At 46.9% G+C, this 22,411-nt stretch overlaps 1 protein-coding gene across 2 annotated transcripts in view; it reads right to left on the bottom strand.

Annotated features, from left to right (window-relative positions):
* The window catches only part of SLC24A3 (solute carrier family 24 member 3), a 111,530-nt gene that overhangs the window by 40,912 nt on the left and 48,207 nt on the right, over window positions 1-22,411 (bottom strand). For both annotated transcript variants that reach the window (XM_036380519.2, XM_036380520.2), the window contains exons 3-6: window positions 16,411-16,487; window positions 8,253-8,327; window positions 5,575-5,659; window positions 3,886-3,989 (exon numbers count right to left, since the gene is read on the bottom strand). In XM_036380519.2, the coding sequence (XP_036236412.1) occupies window positions 3,886-3,989; window positions 5,575-5,659; window positions 8,253-8,318 (255 nt within the window). In that variant the 5' untranslated portion in view covers window positions 8,319-8,327; window positions 16,411-16,487. The remainder of the gene's footprint in view (window positions 1-3,885; window positions 3,990-5,574; window positions 5,660-8,252; window positions 8,328-16,410; window positions 16,488-22,411) is intronic.

Raw genomic sequence — 22,411 nt, 5'->3', positions numbered from 1 at the left:
GCAGCTGAAAAACAACAGCTGGGTTATGTGCCTTAGCAGTTGCCTACCTGCAAGGAGACGTGCTGGTGTCCAAGGTGTAGGGACATAGGAGGGAACAGCTGCAGACACATCCAACCTGCACTGCACAGGCAAGTGGGGAATGAGAAGAGTTCCTAACTTATTTCCATACTTATTTTCATCTACTGCCTGGATGAAGTAAGAGAAATCCTCCTCTGGGTGTGAGTGCTATGCAGAATATTTCAACAGGCTGCAAGAAGAAAGCAGGAGGAGCTTCTAAGGCTCACTGCCACAGGCACATGGGCAGCATTCACTATCCACAGGGAAAACTTGAGCTCTCTCTCTAAACATGCCTTGGTCAAACACTTCAACACACACCAGACATGAAGTTCTTCTGCTTCTGCGGAGACCCAGATTAAGCTATATTTGAAAGCTCTGATTTTCAGAATGTGGATGCTAATTTAGAAAATCCAGCCTTCATGGGATGGCTCTTGTCTGGCCATCAAACACAAGGGCAGCCTGCATCCACTGTCACTTTTTAAATTCCGCCAATCTAAAATCTCTGGAGGAAATGAAAACAGTGGAAAATACGATTTCCCTGGCTGCAGAGCAGACTCCTGCATCTCTAGAGGTGTCTGCCTGGCATGGCTAACATTAGCCAGGAGAAGGAGACATAGAGCAGAGGACTGGGGAGAGGAGAAGGGATCAAAACCACTGGAAGAAAGCTGGATGCTCAGAAAGCAGCTATGGGTGGATGCATGACCCAAGGGAGGAATGTGGTGAAAGTTTTTCTCTCAGGCCTCGAGAGCGGCAGGGGGAGTGACAAGAAGGAACATCATCACCACCACACTGGCAAGAGCAACCACTAAATGTTAGGAGATGTTAAATCACTTGCTTAGTTCCAGACAAGAACCGCCCTGGGGATGAGGGCAGGGCTCAGGACAGAGGCATTCCATGTGGTGCCCTGTGGAAGGAGGTGGGAATGAGGAGAAGAAGAGGCGCTCATATGGCTCAAGGAGTTGAATGCTCCCAAGGAGAGCTGGGCTGTGTGAAGACTGACATGGCCACTCAAACCAAGGCCTTCCTGCAAGGAAAGCCCTGTGGAGCAGCAGGAGCAGCTCCTGCAGCCAGGACCCACGAGCATGCCACAGAATCCTATGCACCAGGGGAAAGAGCAGGCCTGTGCCAGCTCTAATTGGCCCCTAAAAAGACAAGTTATTCTTTTTTATTTAATCTCTCTGTGCTTTGTTTCCCCATCTTTAAAGCATCCCTTCATCTCGCAGAGGTTTGGGGAAGATTAATTAACTGCTCATCAACTGCTCAGATACAATAGCGCCGAGATCGGCAGAAGTTCAAGAGGAAATTAATAATTCTGCCTCTGGAACGGGGCTTGAATAGAGCCTGGTAAATAAGGCAGAAGGGCACAGAGTGAACAATAAGAGAAAACAAAATCCTGAATATCTGCTCATTAAGTGAGCAAAGTCCATTCTGTGTGCAGAGGGAGGCAGGGAGCCCGTGGAGAACCCGGCAAGAGACTCCGTAATTAAAGCCTGGATAATAATGCACACACACTGGGGGGGCAAATTAAGGGTGCACAGGGAACCCTCACACTGCTATTTTCTAACTTTGCAGCGTTTGACTTTCAACCCTCACAATGCTCTTTCAATGCCTTTTTTAGGTGTGCAGCATCACACAGAGGCGTGGGCACGCTTCCCTTCTCCTGTTCCAGCAGTGGGATGCTTATTCTGATTTATCCAGAAAAGTGTGTGCATACAGCCAGTAAAGGCTTGGAAGAATAAACAATTAGGGCTGGTGCTCAAGCAAATGCATACCAGCTTTTTGGGGCTGTGCATTTGGTTCTTTCTCTAAACATGGTGCACAAACTCAAAACCAGTCTTTTCTTAGGCCAAAGAACAACACATTCAACACAGCACATACAAACTACAACCTAATTAAAAAATAAAACTTATCCTGGAGAGGGCTGGACAGTATTTTACAATTCAACTGTTTACCAGTCAAAAATAAAATAAAAAACAGAAATGCAGCAGAAGGCCCCTGCAGGTCTGACTTCTGGGATTCCCAGTCCATGGGCAATGCATCTCAAAATCTGAGGGCTCCAGCTGCTCAATCCACAGGTCTGAGCTCAAAGAAAAAATCCTGGAGCACAGCAAGCAGCTTTGACCAACAACCAGCCCCCAGGCTCACCTGGCAACTCACCACTGAGATCCAGGTCCCCAGCAGAACAGAAATCTCACCAACAACCAAATTTACCATCTATGTTAGTGCCTCTGTAGAGACATTGTTGACAATAAAATCGAATTCCTACTCATACTAACACAAAGCAAATGATGAATCACACCACTAAGAGGGAATGACTTTTTGGTGAAAGGCTGGGAAACAATGAAAAGCATAAATTGATCCAGAGTTTTATATAAAACATTGCAATTATTGACGCTGAAATTTCTTATTTGCTCACTAAAATCACAGTTCCACATGGTGACGTCAATCATTCCAGTGCTCACCCACCCTCTGAGGGTTAGACTGCAGCAAAGAGAGGTTATGTGACGTGACAAAACCACACAAAAATCATCAGCAGAGTCCCAAGGAAAACAAAGATGGGGCAAAGCAGTCAAAATCTCAACGCTTGGCTTGAAAGCAACTCACAGACTATGCCTAGGATGACTTGAACTCCTGAAAGCTACCATGGCTGAAAGGCTGAAGATGTTTTACAAGGGCATTTTGGCTGTGATTTATCCTTCTGAAACAACAATCTCTCATCTGTAAAAGGCCTCTGACATTCTGACATTCTCTGTCAAGCCCCAAACTCTAGCAGACCTTTTCCAAAGCTGTGGTTTGCAGCCATTTTTTAGCAGGTTTGAGGCATGCAATCAATACTGTGGAGAGTAAAAAGCAGAATTGGCTCCTCTGCCATCATTAACTGCTAGACAGTTAATCACCTTCATTTGCATGAAAAAAAGCAGCCTGAGAAGGAAGTCCTATTGATGACAGGAGAATACCTCTGGGGAGCAGAGCCTCATGCCCTGGGATGGCTTTGGTCATTAAAAATTTACCTCAATGAACTGGGTTTTCACAGTAAGAGTTACGGCAGAACCACTGACACGCTGAGCATCTGTAGCTGCCAGCTGCATGTTGCATGCAAATCAGGGCACGTGGGTGGTTATAAAGTACTGCTGTGACCTTATCCTGAGGCCTCCTCACACTGAAAATGTTCACCTTCAGCCTGTAGAAGTTCACAGCTAATGAAAACAGAACTGAATCATAAGGAAAACAGGACTGGATCATAAGGAAAACCCCATCTCTCTGCATGCTTTCCCAGACTGACCAAGGTCTTCTCACCTCTTCTTCCATTGCCCTGTGCCGGTAACATGACTCTGCTTCTCCTCTTTACAAGTAAATCTGCACAGTAACACGCCAGAGAACATTTATGAGATTGTAAAAACACTTGGCATGTTGGCAAGTGCAAAGGTAAATGCAGATTCAGGTATTTAATTATACAGTCAATCATGTCTGCAATTCAGACAGCAGCTCAGATCTCACAGCTTAATTGCTTTAATTTCAGATGAACAGCTTGTGTTGTCAGGAGTGGTTTGACACGCTGGAGAGCAGTCACAAACTACACGAGGAGCAAACAACCAACATTTATTCCTCTGCCCACCCACACACCTTGGGCAGCTCAAAATGCCTGAGCTGACCTTTGCTGCTGCTGCTTTTCACTTCAAAAATGCAGGAGAAACGGCACATGGCCCTATTAAAAACAGCAAAACCAGAAAAATTTGTGGCAAGGTGGTGAACCTGGCATCTGATTTTGCAGTACAGCCAAGGCACAGGGTGAAGCAAGAACTGTAAGGAATCATTAAATGCTCTTACCTGTCCTGCAAAAAGCCCACACACACCAATAATACAGAGGATGTTGAATACAGCCGAGCCCACGATGGTTCCAACGCCTACGTCTCCTTTTGTGATAAAAACACCTGAAGAACAAGTTCAAGAGAAGCTGTGTAAATGGGAAATGCTGACTTTTCTCACATAGAATTGCAGACCCCACACCCTATTAATGAATCTAAAGGCAGGTACTAGGCAAACTGCAGAGAGTTGCTTTCTGAGGGGACCTGGATGGATTGTGTGATGGAAACCAAGCACATCCAAGTTATTAACTTCCTGGTATTGTGACCCAACATTATGGCAATACACATCACAAAACACTGAAGCTCATGGCAGCAGCTGGTGGCACACAAATCCACAGGAAACTGTCTCCCATAAGATATTCCCCAAGCAGTACTCTGCTCCTTCCCATATCCCCATCCCAAATGATCCCAACATCATTCAGTGGGATGAAGCTTCAGTAGAAGCTGGAGATGATTCAGAGCTGTCTGGCCACAGCTACTCACAAGCCTCTCAGGATGAGTTATGGGGCTATGCCACAAGCTTTTCTCAGAGCTCTTCTGTCAAATTTGGTTAAAATTGGCCAATGAGGTTAATGGTGAGGGAGATGAACTGACAGACACATGCATCACTGTGCTGCACAAAATCCTTTCCTTAGGAAGCCAGCCTAAAAATAACACTCCATCTCCTGCTAGCTGTCAGTCTGTTTAAATTCACCTCTTGCTTTTAAGGTTACAACACCAGTTCACATATTTTTTCCAACTTCATCCTTTTCTCAGAAACACAGAAGCCCTCACCTGCCAAGTGACACAGGGCACCTGGCAGGTTATACCACAGCAGGAAAATTATCCTGGTGATCATCAGGGCTTCTCTAAGTCACCTGAAGGAATCTGGTTTTATTTTCACCCTGATGCTGCACTATCCTTAACCAAAGGACAATCCCAACTTGGTCCAACTTAAGCTCCCAAATGATAAGGCTTTGCTTGTGCAATCAGACCTCTGCAGAGCACACAGCTTCACAGCAGGAACACTTCACCCTCTTGATGTGGTTAGGGAGAACATCACTCTGTAACACTGCCTGCAGTCCCCCTTCCCCACTGCTGTGGGGGCACTGAGAGTTTCCTCAGGTTTTGCACACTTCAGGATGGCTGAATCCCTTCATCACACTTCCCATAAGCAGAGAGCTGCTTTGGAAATGTGGTGCTCTGACCAACCTGTTGCTGTAAGAAAGCATTTCAAATCCTCTTCTCCACCCCACTCTGGCTTTTCCAGGGAAAAGCAGTGTTGGAAGATTAACCAGAGGGGAGGTGATAGCAGAAACCTGCCACTGAGGACATAACAGTGTGCCAGGGTACCAGAGAGGGAAATCTGGGGGAAATCCTTTCCCACAGCGTGGCAGATGGGGCAGGAAAGTGGACAGGAGAGGATAATGCTGTAGGTGAAGCCTGGTTAATGGGCAGCTATGGTAAAGTGCCCACTGATCCTGGCAGGGCCAAGGTAACAGTACCCCCAGAGTCACTTCACCTTGACTGTGGCAAGGACTCCCCACAGCCAGTGCCATGTGTGCCCAGGAAGGCTTATAACAAATGTTGCATGCACACAGCAATCCCATTTCAGCTCTGAAAACAGCCAGGGAAAGGTGCAGGTTTAGGGAAGCAGCAGCAGGCTCCTTACCTATGACAGATGTGAACAGCTCAGGAGCAGAGCTTCCTGCTGCCATGAAAGTTGCCCCAGCCACATCTTCACTGAGATGCAAGCGCTGCAGAGAAACAGAGTCACTGATTAGCACACTGAGCAGCTGAAGGAATCCCACTCCCAGCGTTAACCTGCCTGCTGAGAGTGGGCACCTGTAAAGGTTTGTGTAAACAAAGGTTAAGTATAGGGGAAAAGCCACCACAGGCACTGGCTACTGAAGGGAGCATCACCTGGCAGAGAGGGCAGGTTATGCCAGGGACACTTTTAGAGAGGAGGGAAAGGTCACCACGCCAGCCAACAGGAAGGTGGCTTCACCACTCATGGGTCTGTGTGCTCCACAACCCCAGCAACACACACCTCATCTTTCCCACTTTCACCTGTAAAGGGCAGGGCTAGGGCTCAGGCTTTATTCACCTCCACCCACTTTCCCCGGCACAAGTTATGCCTTGCTTTACCCTCTCCTTACCCCCTTTCTCCTGGACTACATCACTGACCTCCTGTACCTGTCCCTCAGCAGTACCCAGGGACTGTCTAAAACTGGGAGCTTCTGGAAGGGAAAGGACCCACTGTTCTACAAAAACTTCATCAGCATATGCTGCTTCCACATTTCCTTGGTTAATTACACCCTCTGTGTTTGCACTCCCACTGTTCCATCTGCACCAGCTCCCAGGGACCCAGCACCCATCTGCATCTGCTCAGCAGATGCCACAAGGCACTGAAGAGGAGCACCAGCTCCTGCCATACGGCCACCACCCCGAGCTGTTACTACAAGCAGCTGCCACTGTGGGAGCACAGGAAAGGTAGGCAGGAGCATGGGGAAGGCAGCTCAGGGTGGTGGGAAGTGTCCCTGGCAGAGCTGGCTCTTGAGGCAGCCCCCCAGCCTGGCAGGACACAGGAAACCTCCCTCTGTCTCCATTTCCCTGCAGCTCTGCAGGGCTCCTCTGCTGTTTCCTCCTTGGCCAAGTACCTTTGCAGAGAGACAAGAGAGCAGAAATCCTCACAGCAGCCTTTTCTGAAGATTCCACAATGGGTATTCCTCAACCCTGAGGGAGGGTAACTCGATCCACTGCCCATACAGAGGTAACAATCCTTTGTACATAAGTTATGGGGACAAGGAAAAGGACAGGATGTGCCCTCACCAGGAGTGCCTTTGAAGCAGAAGACCACAGCACTGCTGGAGTTGCTATAAAGCTTGTTGAACGTGATAAAATACAGATTTAAGGAAAACTATTTTAAACAGGATTAAAACTATCACGAAAGAAGTTCACAGGACCAGAAGCAGAGCCTCAAAGGCCAGGTTCTTCTGCAGGATGCTCTATGAAACTATGGAGACATCCATCCTACAACAGCTGCTGGAACTCATGGTGGTCTCTTGAAAGCAAGGCCACCAGCCAAGCCAACCAGCTGTGCTGGCTTCCTGGGGGGGTGATTTGCCCTTGGGCATATTTACAGCACCCCAACATACAAGCCTGTCCTAGACACTGCTCCCTCAGCCCAGGTTTTGTTCATCCACAGACACCTGAGCCAGCTTCTAGAGCCACATTGCCCAGTCAGGCTCACTTGCCTGGGAGAGGGGAGGTCAAAGAACTCAGTGTGTCTACATCCCCCAGCATCTCCTAACCCCATGTCCACCCCAGTGTTCCCTCTCCTGAACCTTGCAATGGGGTTCCCCAGATTCAGCCCCAGAGGGTGCAGCAACTCTGCAGGACAGAAGCTCCTGCCTTATGTTGTTACCTTTCAGTTACCTCTATACTTAAGCACCAAAAAGTGGAATTTCCTGGGGGCTTTTTTCTTTGATGATGCAAAAAAGGCCCACACAGCAGAGTGCTGAACTTCAAGTATCAGGTTAGTTTGGAGACAGCCTCCATCAGTGCTGTCAGCACAAATTACTTGCTCTGTCAGCTTCCACATCTCTCCCAGGGCAAGCACAGCCCACGCCCTGATGGGTGACACTTGCTCCCAGGCACATGGACAGGTGTCTTCTACAAATGGCACAGACCTCTCAGTGCCAAGACCAGCCATATTCTCCCCTCACAGAGATTTCACTGCCCTGGAACTGACAGCAGATACGGCTCGCAGTAATTTTGGGCACATGGTCTGTGTTTGCTCCGTGGCTGTCCGAGCTGATTTAGGCAAAAATGTACTCCTTGTCTTCTAAAATTTAGGCATCCTGACCTTACCAAAGAGAAACAGAGTCCTCTGTAATTGCTGGAAGCATTCACAAGCTTCTTTACAGCTGACCTAGCTGTCCCTGCTGCTTTACAACTTACACCCACACAACACAAGGTCTGACAGTCATGACTGTGAGGGCAGGGTACAAGATCCACGGTTTCTACTGGGGTAAATCACCAGAGTTTTAATTTCTGTCAGTTAAGGCTAGGGCCTGGTGCTTCTGCAGAGACATCTGCAAAGACACACAAACAAAAGGCAGCAGCAACCACCCCAGTGTGAATGCCTGGAGCACCTGGAGAGCCTGTCCTGCCAGGAAGAACACAGAGCTGAGTCAACGCACACACGTCATGTTGAGCAACAAGACAGGCAGCACAGGCAACACTGCAGGACAACAGCAAATAAATACACCATCACCACAGCCCAAGGCTCTCCAGAAGTGCTGTGAAAGCAGCACAAGAGGAAGGAACAGAACATCTAACACTCACTTCACAAATCTTTTCCAGCGAAGGGACGAAGAAGTCATCGCAGACGATTGCCAAGGCGTAGAACATGTACACAGCCTGCAAGGGAGAAGAGAAAGGGCTGAGTCTGGAGACTGTCACACAGAACTGAACAGCAGCATCCCACCCCATCCCAGGTTTGACTTGGTACAGACTTTTCAAGAAAATAAAATGCTCTTGCAAGAAGAATTCATAGAGCTGTCTGGGATTTAATTGAAAGATGGTGGAGTATTTATCCGAAAGTTCTTATAAACTATCAAAAACTGCCAACATTTTATCTTCACCATAAAGGCTGCTTTTTCTTTCTTTTTCTTTTCTTTTTTTTTTTTTTAAATTCTCTGGACATTGCTAAGCCCCACTGAAGTATTTTTGCCTTCCCTTTTTCCCCCCATTGGGCAGTGCAAGGCTTTTTTATCACTATGTTCTGTGAAAATCTAAACCCTGGAGGAGTAATTTCTGAAATCCAGTGTTCTGAAAAAGGGAAAAAGAGCTTGTTTTTCTGGACTGAAGTGCCCTGCCATGTCACCTGGGTCCCAGTGGTAAATTTCAGATAGGAACAAATAAAACCAAGGGGGAACACAGGACTCAAAAAGACACTGGGCCAATCAGTTCTTCAATTTCATGCAAGAAGCATTTAATCTGGGTTTCTGTACTATTAAACAGAATGTGCTGGGGCCTGATCTCTGCCCCGAGAGGCAAACAGCACAGTGTGGCTCACATCCACACAGCAAAGCCCTGGAGGGCAACCTGGCCCATCCTGCCCACAGGGAAGGAGGAGCTCACTCCCCACCTCAACACAAAGACTGCCACTGGATGGGAAAATTCCCATTGGCATAGGGGAAAACCAGGGAAAAGCCTGCCAGGCACCAGCAGAGCACACCCCCCCAGCCAGGCTGAGTCTGCTCCCAGCCCACGCTGGTTTTCTGGCATGGACACATCCAAGACTTGCTGCAAGGTTCAAAGACAGCTCCACCTTTTTGGTGACACCTGCCAAGGACCAGCACAGAGTTACTTCTGCAAGCAGTGCAGCTCCAGTGACTGACTACAGCTGAGAGAAGTGGCCAATATTTGTAGAAAAACAGTGTATTAATCCTAGGGAACCACAGTTCCAAGCACATCACCAACAGATCCTCTGGCTTTGCTTGTTGTTGAAGTCCTGCAGAAGTTCAGGTAATGCAAGGAGACCAGAGTATTTTTTTTCTGGAGAGAAAGCAGCAATAAAAGTGGCCTCCAGGTTTTTTTGTTATTGTTTTGATTTTCCAGGAACAGGTTTAAATCCCCCAGCACCACCAAAACCACAGATTCTAATTTGCCAGAATTACAACTTTGCTGCAAAAAAGCCAGTAATTACTGTACATCTCAGCCCATGAAAACTTTTCAAGCTCAAAAATAATTCAAGTGTATTTTTATCAGGATTAGAAATGGGAATTTCATCATAACAAATTATTTTGGCACAATCTTGACACAACAGGTGTTAGAATGTCACTTGCATAGTTTCTGTGCTTCTTTGTCCCTCATCATAAACATGAGTAAGTGTAACTTAAGCTTTTTGAAAATCTCACACTGCAAAACAGCCCCAAGGGCCAGAAGAGTAAGCAAAATTCCAGGTCTCCAACTCTGCTGGGTGCAGCAAAGAACCTTATCTTGCAAAGGGAGCACCAGCCTGCTGACACAATACCAACTGTATCAACAGAGATAAAGGAAGATAGGAACAAGGATCAGAAAGGGCTCCAGAGAGTGATGTGGCCAAATTCCATTGAAATCCAACGGAGAGCGGGTGCCAAACTTCAGCCTAGATTTTTGATCTGCTCATCATATTAATCTGCAGTGAGTCATGCCCTCACTGCCCTGTCCCAACACACAGCAATGCCTCTCAAGAATGCTAATCTGTCCAGCAGCATCGTTCCTGTAAAGTGAGCATGTCCTCTCCGTTTGACACGATCCACGCCCACGGAGCACAGGGCTCCACGTGGCTGCTGGGCCTCCTGCACCTCCCAGAGCCAGCAAGGGAAAAAGGGCCAAGGGGAGGCAGCATCCCATGCCCCAGAGCCCTAGCAGCTCACCCCAGATGCCCCCACACATGCACTGCACTGCACTGTAGGTGTCCACAGATGATGCCACGTTGCACAGGGCTCACCGGAGGCACCAAGGGCAAGGCACCCACCAGTTCTTCAGTTTAGACAATTCCTACTCTGGAATTTTAGATGCACATTCAAATGATGCCAGGGGAGGGATTGTGTCGCTTCCAGTGCACTCAAGACTGACAAAGCACCTCCATGTCCCAGCATTAGAGTGGAATCTCATGGTGTCCTGGTTGTGAGAGGGCACAACAGCCACCTTCAAGGGTGACAAGGGAATTTTCCTTTGTCTGCCCATGCTTTCTCGTTAGTAGGGTCAGGTACAAGACAAAAGGCAAAAAGGGCACTGAAATGAGTAAGGAACAGAAAAATAAATGTGAAGGAACTGCCCCCCCAGGCTCTTGCTCATCCCCCCCAGGAGTGGGGACTGGCCCCCTGCTGCAGGAGCTGGAAGCACAAAAGCAAACCCACTGCACTCCTCGGGATGGGCACTAGCCCTGCCTGACAGCACTGACCAGGCTGAGCCCACGGGACCTGTGCACTCCAGCATTCCCTTCAATGACCTCACTGCTGTCACAAATCTGGCTTTGGCTCTGAGTCTTCCCTAAGTTCATTCAAGTGGCTTGGGTGCAACGAAGGGCAAAGTGTCAGAATTGAAGGAGTATCTGGCCAAACCCCAGCCCTGTTCACAGCCTCCATCACTGGAAGCTGCCCACAGTCAGTGAACACATGAGGATAGGCACTGTTACTTCCTTGGAAGTTCTTCGGGCTTTTTGGTGGGGCTTGTTTGTTTGCTTTTTAAACAAACAAAACAAAGCAATGTTTAGAGTTTGGGCCAGCAGGAACACGAGCAGGAGGGGGCTTTTTTATGCAAGAGGGAGGAAAGGCAGGAGCATCAGGGAGGCCAGTCTGCATGGCATGTCCCGTGAGGAGAGGGCCAGCAGCACAGCTGAGACACTCAGTGTGATGAGGTGGCACCATCTTCCACCTAAGTCATCCTGAGATTCCACCAAGGAGTCACATGGATTTCTCCTTCAGCACATGGCCCCCTGCCTTCACAAGCACCATGGGAGCAGCAGCTCTGGAAAAGAGCAGGGCAGCACAGACTGAAGGCTGTTCCACCTGAAAGTGCCTCTGGGAATTAAGGAAGTGGATGGGGGACACGGAATATGGCCTGTGCAATGGGAGCAGAGTACAACGTGGAGGACTCAACACACAAAATAAGGTTCAGCTGTTTTCAGTTCCAAGTGATGATATGGGAGTCTTTAGCCAGGCAACACACTTTAAAAAACACACTCACTCCTCCTCCCTCAAAGGACATTAAAAAATTAGGAAAATGCAATGGGGCCCTGCATAAAAGGATTATAAATGCCAGATTAACTATCACATTAGGACTGATTTTAAAATGGTGATTCTAACAAACAGAGATGCAATCTCTGCATCAAAGGTGATTAAGTTTCTTACTCAAAATACCTGTTCCACTGCACAGCACAGAAATGGTCATTTTTCATGTTTGTCCAGAAGTCCTTTGAGCTTCCCATGACAGTCTTCACACTCAACCTCGCTTCACTGAGTGAAGGAAGCTTTTCACAAGAGAGCATAATGCCATCATAGGAGCAGCAATCCCTACAGCCCTGCCTTCTTCCCAGGGGGCTGTGAAAGCCTGAGGTTGCTGCTGGCAGCAAAGCAGGGGTGGGGTGCCTGCTGCTGCCCCACAGACCCTGCCCTGGGGGACAGGACTAGCAAGGGGCCACCCCTGAAACCACCTTAACCAAGCACAGGGCTTTTCTTCAACTCTGACTGCATCACAAACCTGTCGGAATCCAGGAAATTCCTCTGGCTGCCCTGGAGGGCTCCAGACCCTGCCTGGGGGGCTCAGAGACCTTGGCACAGAGCCCAAGACCCCCTGTGCCTTTGATTTAGCCCTTGGAAAAAACAATTACCAACCTTTATATGAAGAATTACAAGTCAAAAGAGTTTAAGTAAAATAATAGTTAGTTTTGTCACCAGGAGAAAAATATATTTTTGGGGGGTTTTTAGAATGGGGGCTTGGGGTCCCAAAAATGGATGAATTTGGGCATGCCCTGTCCTTCTTCTTTCTTCTTCCCAGCCTCCATCTTCTGGGTGATGTTGGCATTTTTAGATCGGTTTAGAATAGAAACTTACTATCTAACATAGGTGATTGGAAAGTTATGGCAAATAATGTACACACAGTTTTTAGTATAAAAAGATAACACCACCCCAGGAGTGGCCAGAGTGCCTCTGTCTGTCCTGCTGAGTGGACCTTGGCAGGCCAGGAGAAAGAATTGTATAGATAAGAAACAATAAACAACGTTGAGAACGAGAATAGAAGAGTTCTGACTCCTTCTTCGAGTGCTGGGCTGAGAAAAGAGACTTTCTAACACATCCACGGGTCACTCTGACCAGCAGAGATTCTGAGACAAACCCACCTAAAACTCCACTGCTGGAGGGAAATTAAAAACCCCCAACCAAGGCAGTGAGAGCCACAGAGCCTGGGCTGACTCTGTCCAGCGGTTTGTGTACCATGATGTGCCCAGCAGTGCTCCCACAGATGGCCAGGGCACTGGAGAAATCAACCCCCTAAGGAGACAGCCCTGTGCTGCAGGAATGAGATGTGTCTGGCCACTGACCCGATGCAGAAATAGACAGAGACAGGACCCGTCCAGGGCGACCTACATTTCCCAGCTCCCGGCAGGAGGGAGGCAGGGGCCTGTCAGAGCCCTGTTCCCATGGCTACAGGAAGCAGTGGCAAGGCAGGAGCGGGAGGGATGGCTGAGCACACACACTGCTCCTCCAGCCTGCTCAGTCCAGGGACAGGCTCAGCTCTGACCGTGCACAGGCTCCTCACACTGGCAAGCCAACATATCCTGGCTCTGCACTCCACACCTGCTGGAGGAGGCTGGGAAGAGAGGCACCAACACTGTGCAGTCAAAAACACCAGGGTAATGCAGAGACCCAAACTTCCCATTCTCAGCTGCCAGCTAAAACCTTGGGAATTTCTCAGCAAAGCCATTTCCCCCCTTGTTAGCATTCAGAAACACATAATCACATAAGTGATTATATGCAGGTGCTTTTATGAAGAGCTCTGGGTGTCAGGAGTATTCAACTCAAATCTGACTCTGACCATACATTCAAGATGATCGTGTTTTTATATTCTATCCTTATATAACTTTCATGTTAATTATTAAACTTATATTGTTCTATTGTATACATAGATTTCAGTCAAGCATGGCTTCTCATGGTTCCCCCCTTAAATTTCTAACACAGTTTCTCACGATTCTTCTTATGATTATACAATAATTATATTTAGTTACTAAACAATCATCACATCTAACAATTATATCATTTATCATACTGCTTACGCAGGTGCAGTGATCTGAGAAAACACAAAGCCTAACATTTTCAAAGTCTATCTTTAACATTTTCCAGGGCTCCACTATCACCCTGTCTCAAGGGGGTAACTGCTGCCAGCGCTCCTGAGCATGGCAGGGCTGAAGATCCACATGGGGATGTCAGCTGGAACAAAATAAAAACCAGGAAAAGGCTAAGAGAGCACCTCCACAGCCTTCCAGTGCCCAAAGGGACTGCAGGAGAGCTGAAGAGGGACTTTGACAAGGGCTTGGAGTGACAGGACAAGGGGGAATGGCTTCATGCTGACAGAGGGCAGGGTAGATTGGGTATTGGGAAGGAATTCTTCCCTGTGAGGGTGCTGAGGCCCTGGCTCAGGTTGCCCAGGGAAGCTGTGGCTGCCCCTGGGTCCCTGGAAGTGTCCAAGGCCAGGATGGACAAAGCTTGAAGTAACCTGGGATAGTGGGAGGTGTCCCAGCCCATAGCAGGGGAGCTGGAACTGGATAATGTGTAAGGTTCCTTCCAATCCAACCCACTCTATGATTCTACAAACAACAATATTAAGATTGCAGAAAGAAGCTCTTGGGTGCTAGGGAGCTCCCATGCTGCAGGAACAGCACCAGACTTAAAATCCAGACCCTGGCCCCTCCAAACTGAACATCCCAAACCAGTGACTTAGTGGGGAGTTGCTCAGCAGCTCAGCCTCTTCTCAGAGGGGACATGGAAATCATGAATGGCAGTGAAGCAGTCAGCTGCTGAGCTCTGAAAAAGTATCCAGGAGAAATTAAACAGCATGACTCCAACCTGTAATAATACGCCTTCAGTGGCCCACTTCTCCTTCAAACCAAAGTATTTTCAGGTCAGACCTAAAATTTGCTGACCTACCCAGTTTTTCCTAGATTTTTCAAGTGTTTAGAGATTAACTTTCATCTTTGTGAAGTTATCAGATCATGTTTAGCAATTGACACAGCCCCACTGTGACGATTTGCTGGGGTCTCTTTTCCCTTTTTATTAAACAACAGGGAGAAGATGCCCTGGGAAGCCTCCTGCTCTTCCCCAGGGTCCCAGTGATAGCTTTTGCCCCATTCCTCTGGCTTCTGGCAAACCAGCTTTGCCTTGATGTCTTTCAGAATTAAACATGAAAGTACAGGCAAAGGGGCAGAGAACAACATTTTTACTGAAATGAATAGAAACTGTTTAAGGGGAGGTCACTAACATGAGAAGCATTGTCATGACCTCTAATCACCACTGCATTGTTCTCCCTACCATTACAGAGCTCCTTTTACAGTCCAGTTTCCTCAAACCCATGAAGAAACCTCAGTGGAGGCAAAAAAACTCTGTGTCTGTATCCTCCTTCCCCCAAAAAAGTGCATTTCTGCTTCTGCTCTGATTTCATCACACGTTTGGTAACTATTTCTGGGAGGTAAAAAACAGAACTGGAGGTTCATTACCCCAGTACAAAGAGCACCCCTTCCAACCCAGACTAGAGGCAGGTTGCTAAATGCCAACAGTGCTCTGTTTTCTCTGAGCATCAATTTTTTCTTTGACAAGAGGCTGTCTCCAGCTATCCCAGTATTAGAGAGGATGAATCCAGCCAGGTCCTGCACCTCAAGGACCACAAGACAAAGAGTGGTCAGTAAATTTTCCTAAGTCCACCAAACTGCTGCAGAGAACAATGGAGCACCCATGGAACAATGGATTGAGGGAGCTGCCTTGCTGTTTGCTAGCAGGGAAGAAACTGAGTACATTTCTGCTGGGACAGTGGATGCTTTTCTGCTTCTCATTAAAAACAGATTTTTCTCTTTATTCTGAACTAGACAGTTCAGTCCTCCAGACTCCGTTTTGGTACATGTTAAAGGCACATTCACAACTGAATTAATATATGAATTTTTAGGAGTATTCTTGTTGGTGATGTAAAATCCAGCTCGGGTCCAGTGCTCAGTTTCCAAAACATTTCAAAGCTCGGTGTTCCCATGGAAACTTGAGATTCTTGAACTTGCCAGGCACGGTCAATAGCAACGTTACTCAACAAATTTCTGCAGCTATTTAGCCAAAATAAAATCCTTACACAGAGGGCTCATATTAAAATACACAATACAATCTAATTTATGCTCAAAAAGAAATCATGAATCACTTCTCACAGCTAATGGTGACTGCTCATTTAAGCTGACTAAAAATTGTTAAAAGCTTCTAAACATTCATTAGGAGCAGGTATTTTCTTGGCCAGCTTAAGAATGCCTCTAATGTAACTCAAAGAGCTGATAAAGCAAACTTTCCAATCCATGTAATGCCATGGATATTTCTATGTCAATTATTCTATCCCATAAACTTCAGCGTGTTCCAGAGTTACTTCTTGCAGAACTCCTGTATCTTTTAGCTCTCTGACATTTAGTTTTCATCTTAAAGATGCCAAACTGTCCCATTTTCAGAGACAACTTTCTTTTTACTGTGGCCTGACATTCTGATGGTGTCTACAGAAAAAATGAAAACGGGAAGCCAGTTTAAACCATCCTTCCATTATTGACTCCTTTATATCAGAAGATCCCAAGAAGAAAAAAAACATCACATCCCTGACTTCACAGTCCATACAGGAGATGAAAATGCACCAAAGAGAAAATAACTTCAATCAGAGCTCTTGAGCACACCGGGCCCTGTCCATGCCAGCAGGAGAAGAAAGGCAAAGTCACAACACTTACACAGAGGACGTGCAGGACAACAGCTCCATGTCTCCTGTCCTCGTTCGTGAAGATGTCATTGGGGAACTCATGGAGAGCTGCAAAAAGCAGGGAGAGGGGGAAAGAAAGCTCAGATGTTTAATCAGCTCCTCACACCCACCCCACGAGCTGCTCAGTAGCACAGAGAGAGGCTGCCCAACCCAGCCTTGCAGCCACCTGCCAGAGGCTCTGCCTCACCTCCCTGGGGCTCAGCTTACCTTGTCCTCAGGCGCCACCTTCCCCAAATTCTACTGTGCCGTTTCCTGCTGTGGCCAGCACCACCCTGCGACCCACAGATGCTCCCCTAGAGCACAGCATGGCTCCTTCCTTGAGGGAAGCAGTCAGAGCAGGTGCAGTATCTCCTGGAGGGGCTGGCAGCTCTCTTCCCACTGCCCAACAATGCACAGAACCACGGAGAGGAGCACAGCAAGCACTTCACAGCCTTTGCTGCAAATGCACTGTTGCAAGTCACTGAAAGACAACTTCCCTCCATTTGCTCAAATGCCTTATTACTGCTCTGGATGTTAATTGGATTATGAATGTCTTAAGAACAGCCTGTTAATTAGGCTGCAGGAATGGCTTTGGGTTATAAATCAAAAAGCCAGTGTGAGGACGATGCTCTAACATTCAAGTGCTTCTCAGTAATTCCAGATTTTGAAACAACAGCTTTCTTCTAATGGTCAGTTCTTCACACTCAGCCATCAGCTGGAAAAAATCAAACTGCCTTTCACATCTTTAGCAGGCTCTTTCTGCTTTTCACATCTTTAGCATTAATAAAGCTCCAGCAATAGGGACTTAATTAGCAATTGCACAGAAGATTAAATGGAAAAACAATCCAGCTCACTCTCCTGGTTTTGCTGCCTCTGAAGCAATAACTGAGCAAAAGGCAGCTGCATTTTAATTTTGTTCCTCATGCAAGCAACAGCTCTACCCAGGCACTGCACCAGAGGAGGAAAAAACTCTTTTTTACATACAGTCTTTTACCCAAAGGCTCAGGTTATGGCTGTTAATTGTATTCCTATGGATTGGAAAATTCTATAAGGAGTCCTAACAAACTAGCAGAAGCATCTTTAAAATATCCACAACAGAGGAACACGGCAATATCCTTCTCCTTTATGGGAACCAGCAATGCCTGTGACTTTTCATCACCAGTCAGAGCTCACCCACCAGGAGCTGTGACCACTTCCAGGAGCTGTGATTCCTTCCTTCCAAGGCAGAACTAGTCCTGCCAGGCTGCCTTCCCCTCCCACCCCAGCACATCTGCTGTGTTAGAGCTGCCAAAGGTTGCCAGGAACACCTTTGTTAGGTGTGCAGCCTAAGGAATTAGTCAGAGAGGTACCAGCTCAAGGACAGGACAGGAGGAAAACCCCAACAAGCAACACAAAACACTGTGGAAGCTGAGAGACAACAAAGGTAAAGCAGGTGGAAAGGATTCGTCCTTCCTCAGCAAAACATCATTATGTCAAAATCCAGTGTTTCCCTCAGAGCTTTAAGAAAAACTCCTGACCAAAGGAAACACAGGGAGGTCTGCCTGCAGCAATATGCAAAGTGGTTTGCCAATACACGTGTGTGTGCTTCCCCTCCTCCTGCAGCTGCCTCTGAGACTTTACATTCATTACAGACAGATGATAAAAACACAATCCCTTTATCAAGAGTCTCTGGGAGGTTCAAGGAGCCTGAGGTGCACCTAAGGTAAAGGCATATGGGGAAAAACCAGTACAAAAATAGCATAAGCTGTCTCTAGTGTAGTGGCTGGGAATCCTGGCCCTCCTTCCTGTGCACAGCAGAAATGCCCAGTGCTCCCTCAGGTTCAGGTTCCCACCCCACACTGGCAGGAAATGCACCTGCTTTTCAGAGAAAATCCAAAATGTCCATCAGCACATCCTCCACGACATTGTCCCCAACACAAACACATTCAGTGGGTTACACTGGGAAACGTACAATTATAAACTAATGTATGCAAATTTGAAATCTGCTGCATTTTTATTAGCTGCATCAGGTGCAGATGAGTACAGATAAGAGGAGAGCTTTGCAAAACACAGGAGCTCCTTTCTAAGAAGAAATAAAGGGTGCTGCTGGAACACCACTCCAACAACAGCTGCCCTATTTAGTGGATTATAAAAGCCCAGACAGTTTGTTATTTCACTAAAAGAGTCCCCAGCCTTTGTCAGAAAATAGGTGCAGATTTTGCCAGGTTTATTTTGATTGCACAGAAAAAACCCCAACCACCCTGCCAATGAACCTAAACTCAAAGAATAAAAGACTTCTGCCTGATAATCCACTCTGGTCCTGCAGACTTGGCAGGTATCAGATTGGAGCAGCAGAAGGGCCAGGATCTTCACAGAGCTTAGCACCTCCCCAGTAACCTCCTGCATTGTGGGCATCAGGCACAATTCCCAGGGCATTCCCAGGGGGTTCCAGCCCTTGGACATACACAACTCAGTCTCAGTTTTCAGTTCCTGAGGGCCACATTCCCAGAAAACCAAGGGCTGAACAACACTCCTTCCAGGGGTGCAGTTCTACCTTGCACGAGGGCAACTTGGAGAACTGTGAATGAATATAAGGATTATTCACATAACTGGAATTAGATGGCCATTAGCAAGGTATGGATTGGCCTTGGAAAAGGAGCTGAACATTGCAGGAACAGATGAGCATTAGGTGTGAGAAGCTGTGCTCTTTTGCACTTGACCCCAGGTGTTCTGACAGGCTGCTGTGCAGCACAGGGACCCCACACCTTTTGGAGACACCATCAAAAGGGTATGGCCAGATTCAGAGGAAAAGTCTGGATCTACACCCGCCAAGAGAAAATTATTTTGGTCATAATACAATGAGCTGGAATTAATTCTTGTCCTGTTATTCTCAGTCAGCGTGCAATTCTGTAAAACTGGAACCCTATTCAGGCCAGGCCACAGGTGACTTACAGAAGGTTCTGCACTGGCTGGCACAACACAAACCTGTCTCTGCCCAGGCCAGGTGTGCAGGGAAGGTGCTGCTGTACCACTCCTTGGGGGTGGCACTTTTCAGAACCCTCTTCCCAGCTCCTCCTTTCCCTCTCACATTTAATGTTCCCACCTCTTCAAAAGGATTACTTTTCCAAAAATCCAGCACTGTACTGGATCCATAGTTACAAATGCTGAGACATCCACTTACTCTTTTAAGAAGTTTTTATATTGCTAGCCAGTGTTTCTATTCTGAGGACAAGAAAACCCTTGGGAAATCTCCCACAGCTTTAAGAAATGAAAGATGTTCATTCAGTGAGTTACAAGCACAGAAAACTCATATTTACAGCCTTGGTTCATTTTCTCATGCTGTCCCCACAATTCTTTCCCTGTGAATTCTGCTGTTGTCACCTATGAGGGACAGATGTTAGTGGAGCAGACCTTGTGATGTGAACCCAGACAATGTCTTTTGCATCCAGGCTGATAGCTTTTTACACAGGGAAAGAAAAGTAAACTTTAAAGCAATTAGTCACCTTTCTCCCTGTACACTCAGAACCATTGTTTTAAACTCAAGCTCAAGATTGCTGCTGTGTTCAGGGTAAACAACAATACCACATTCAGCACCTGCCTGCAGAGTGTTTCACCCAGCTCCCTGACCCCCAGCAGCACCCCTGGACAGCACCAGCTGTCCTCCCTGCTGTCTGTCTGTCCCTCACAGGGAGCAGGGACCAGCCAGGAGGTGAGAGGGCTCAGGAACTGCTGGATCTGTGCAGCATCAGAGCTGCCACTGCCTGGAGACCAGCTCAGGCACACACACACAGCCCACCAAACCCTGCTCCCAGGGGGAGCAACATTAATCACACAGCACAGGTAAGGGACTGTGAACACCTTAGCTGCCTTTAAAATCAATGAGGTCAGTCAAATTCTCCCTGAAGGGAGGGCCAGTACCTTCATTTATAAATATATATAATAATGTTTTACTCTCTACTAAGTGAAAAGGGTGTTTGGATTGCAGTGGCATAAGCCAAAATGCAAAGAGAGCCAAACTATGGTGATACATCAATAATAAAACATTTTGCTAATGTTTCACTCCTGTCTCCACTTTGCTGCAAAGCAGCAGCTGAAGCAGCAAGGGGCTCAGAGCCCACAGTAAATCATGCAGCATGCCCAGAGGAACCATCCCATGCCTTGCAGGGGCTTTTCCAGGCTCTGTGCCTGACCCCTGGGGGGACAGGCACCCAACAGAGGTGGCAGCAAGAGGCAGAAGAGTGGGAGCTTCACCCCTGCTGGAGCTACTGAGGCTGGCCAGGTACCTGTTCACAGGGATGAGCCAGACAGAGCAGGTGTGGTGTGAACAGAATGGGACAGGTCTGAGTTTCTATTGAGCAACTTATGCCTGGGCTGGGGGAAGAAAGGAGGGAGGAGATGGAGGAATACGAGATGGTGAACCCTGTGCACCACGAGGAATTCAGAACTGGCAGCTCATTTGCATGGGAAGTGAGAACAAACATTACTCCCTGCTACTCTGGAGGAAGCACTGGAGAGAAATCACAGCCTGGAAACAGCTGCCAGAGCAGCTCCCAGGGCCCTCCACTCCCACAGGAGTGGAGCAGCTCCACTGCTGCCTCACAGCACCAAGTCCAGGAAGGGCAGCTCTGGCCAGGCTGGAGGGCTGTTTTACCTGGCTGTGAATGAACATGCACACAGCCACAGCATGCATGGTTCTGTTCTGTGGGTCTCCCCAAAATCTGAGCAGCTTGTCATTCCATACACACCTGGCTGATAATTCTCCAGAATTTAACATGTTCAGAGCTTGCAAAATGCATCTCCTTTGAAAGAAGCATGTGAACAGCCCAGCCCCTGCACACTCCATACTGTGTGCTCCCCTTTTTCTCTACACTCTCCTGGCTGTGTGCTGGGTCACACTGTGCCCCCAGACTCAAGCCCTGCTCCATCATGGGGCTCTTTCCCTATGCCAGCTGCACACACACTCTCCTGATGCTTTCCTCCACTGCAGGAAGCACAGCCTTGAAGGAACAAACCCCTAAACACAAGCAGAGCCCTTGTGAAGTCAAAAAGGTTCTGCCTTGGCTTCAGTGCAAATGAGTTGCTTGCAAGGTCAGAGGTGCATCGAGATCCAAGGATAACAAGCACATATATCTCAGCAAAAATGGGGGAGAAATCAGAAATAATAAATAATAAATAATATGCAACAGCATATGGTTCAGAGAGAGTTTAAGTCAAATAACAGCAGCAAGTGACCTTTAAAGAGAAGGGTATACTTTCCTTTGTTCAGTACAGGAACTAATTTCTGTCACAGCAAGAATCTGGCAATTGTTTACCAGGATCTTTGAGCTTTTATATTCCTGTGTTTCACTTGATCATGCTATAGTTAAGCTGCTTTTATATATATATATAAATATATATAGTATATATTATATTATATATATATAAATATATACACTATATATAAATATATATGTATAAGTGTAAATATATATTTTATCTATATTTTTATATAGTTGTATATATTTTATATATATAGTATATATTATATTATATATATAATATGTACACTATATATGTGTATATGTGTAAATATATATTTTATATATTGCATAAATATATTTATATATTATATATATATAATATAGATATAAGCTGCTTATATATTTTTCTATTTTTTTATTCATATATATATATTCATATATATTTTATATATATATATATATATATACAAATGTCTGCTTAAACTGACAGAGGGCAGGGGTAGATTGGATAGCAGGAAGAAATTCTTCCCTGTGAGGATGAGGAGGCCCTGGAACAGGCTGCCCAGAGAAGCTGTGGCTGCCCCTGGATCCCTGTAAGTGTCCAAGGCCAGGTTAAATGGAGCTTGGAGCACCCTGGGATAGTGCCAGGTGTCCCTGTCCATGGCAGGGGGTGCCACTGTACAGGTTTTAAAGTCCCTTCCAACCTTTCTGGGTTCTGCAGTAGATTTTGCTCTGCTCTGTGCCCCATCCTGAGCAGCAATTGCTCCCTGTGAG

Source organism: Molothrus ater, chromosome 3, assembly GCF_012460135.2.
Source record: "Molothrus ater isolate BHLD 08-10-18 breed brown headed cowbird chromosome 3, BPBGC_Mater_1.1, whole genome shotgun sequence".
In the NCBI taxonomy this organism is placed as follows: domain Eukaryota; kingdom Metazoa; phylum Chordata; class Aves; order Passeriformes; family Icteridae; genus Molothrus; species Molothrus ater.
This window is presented reverse-complemented; position numbering and strand designations above follow the sequence as displayed.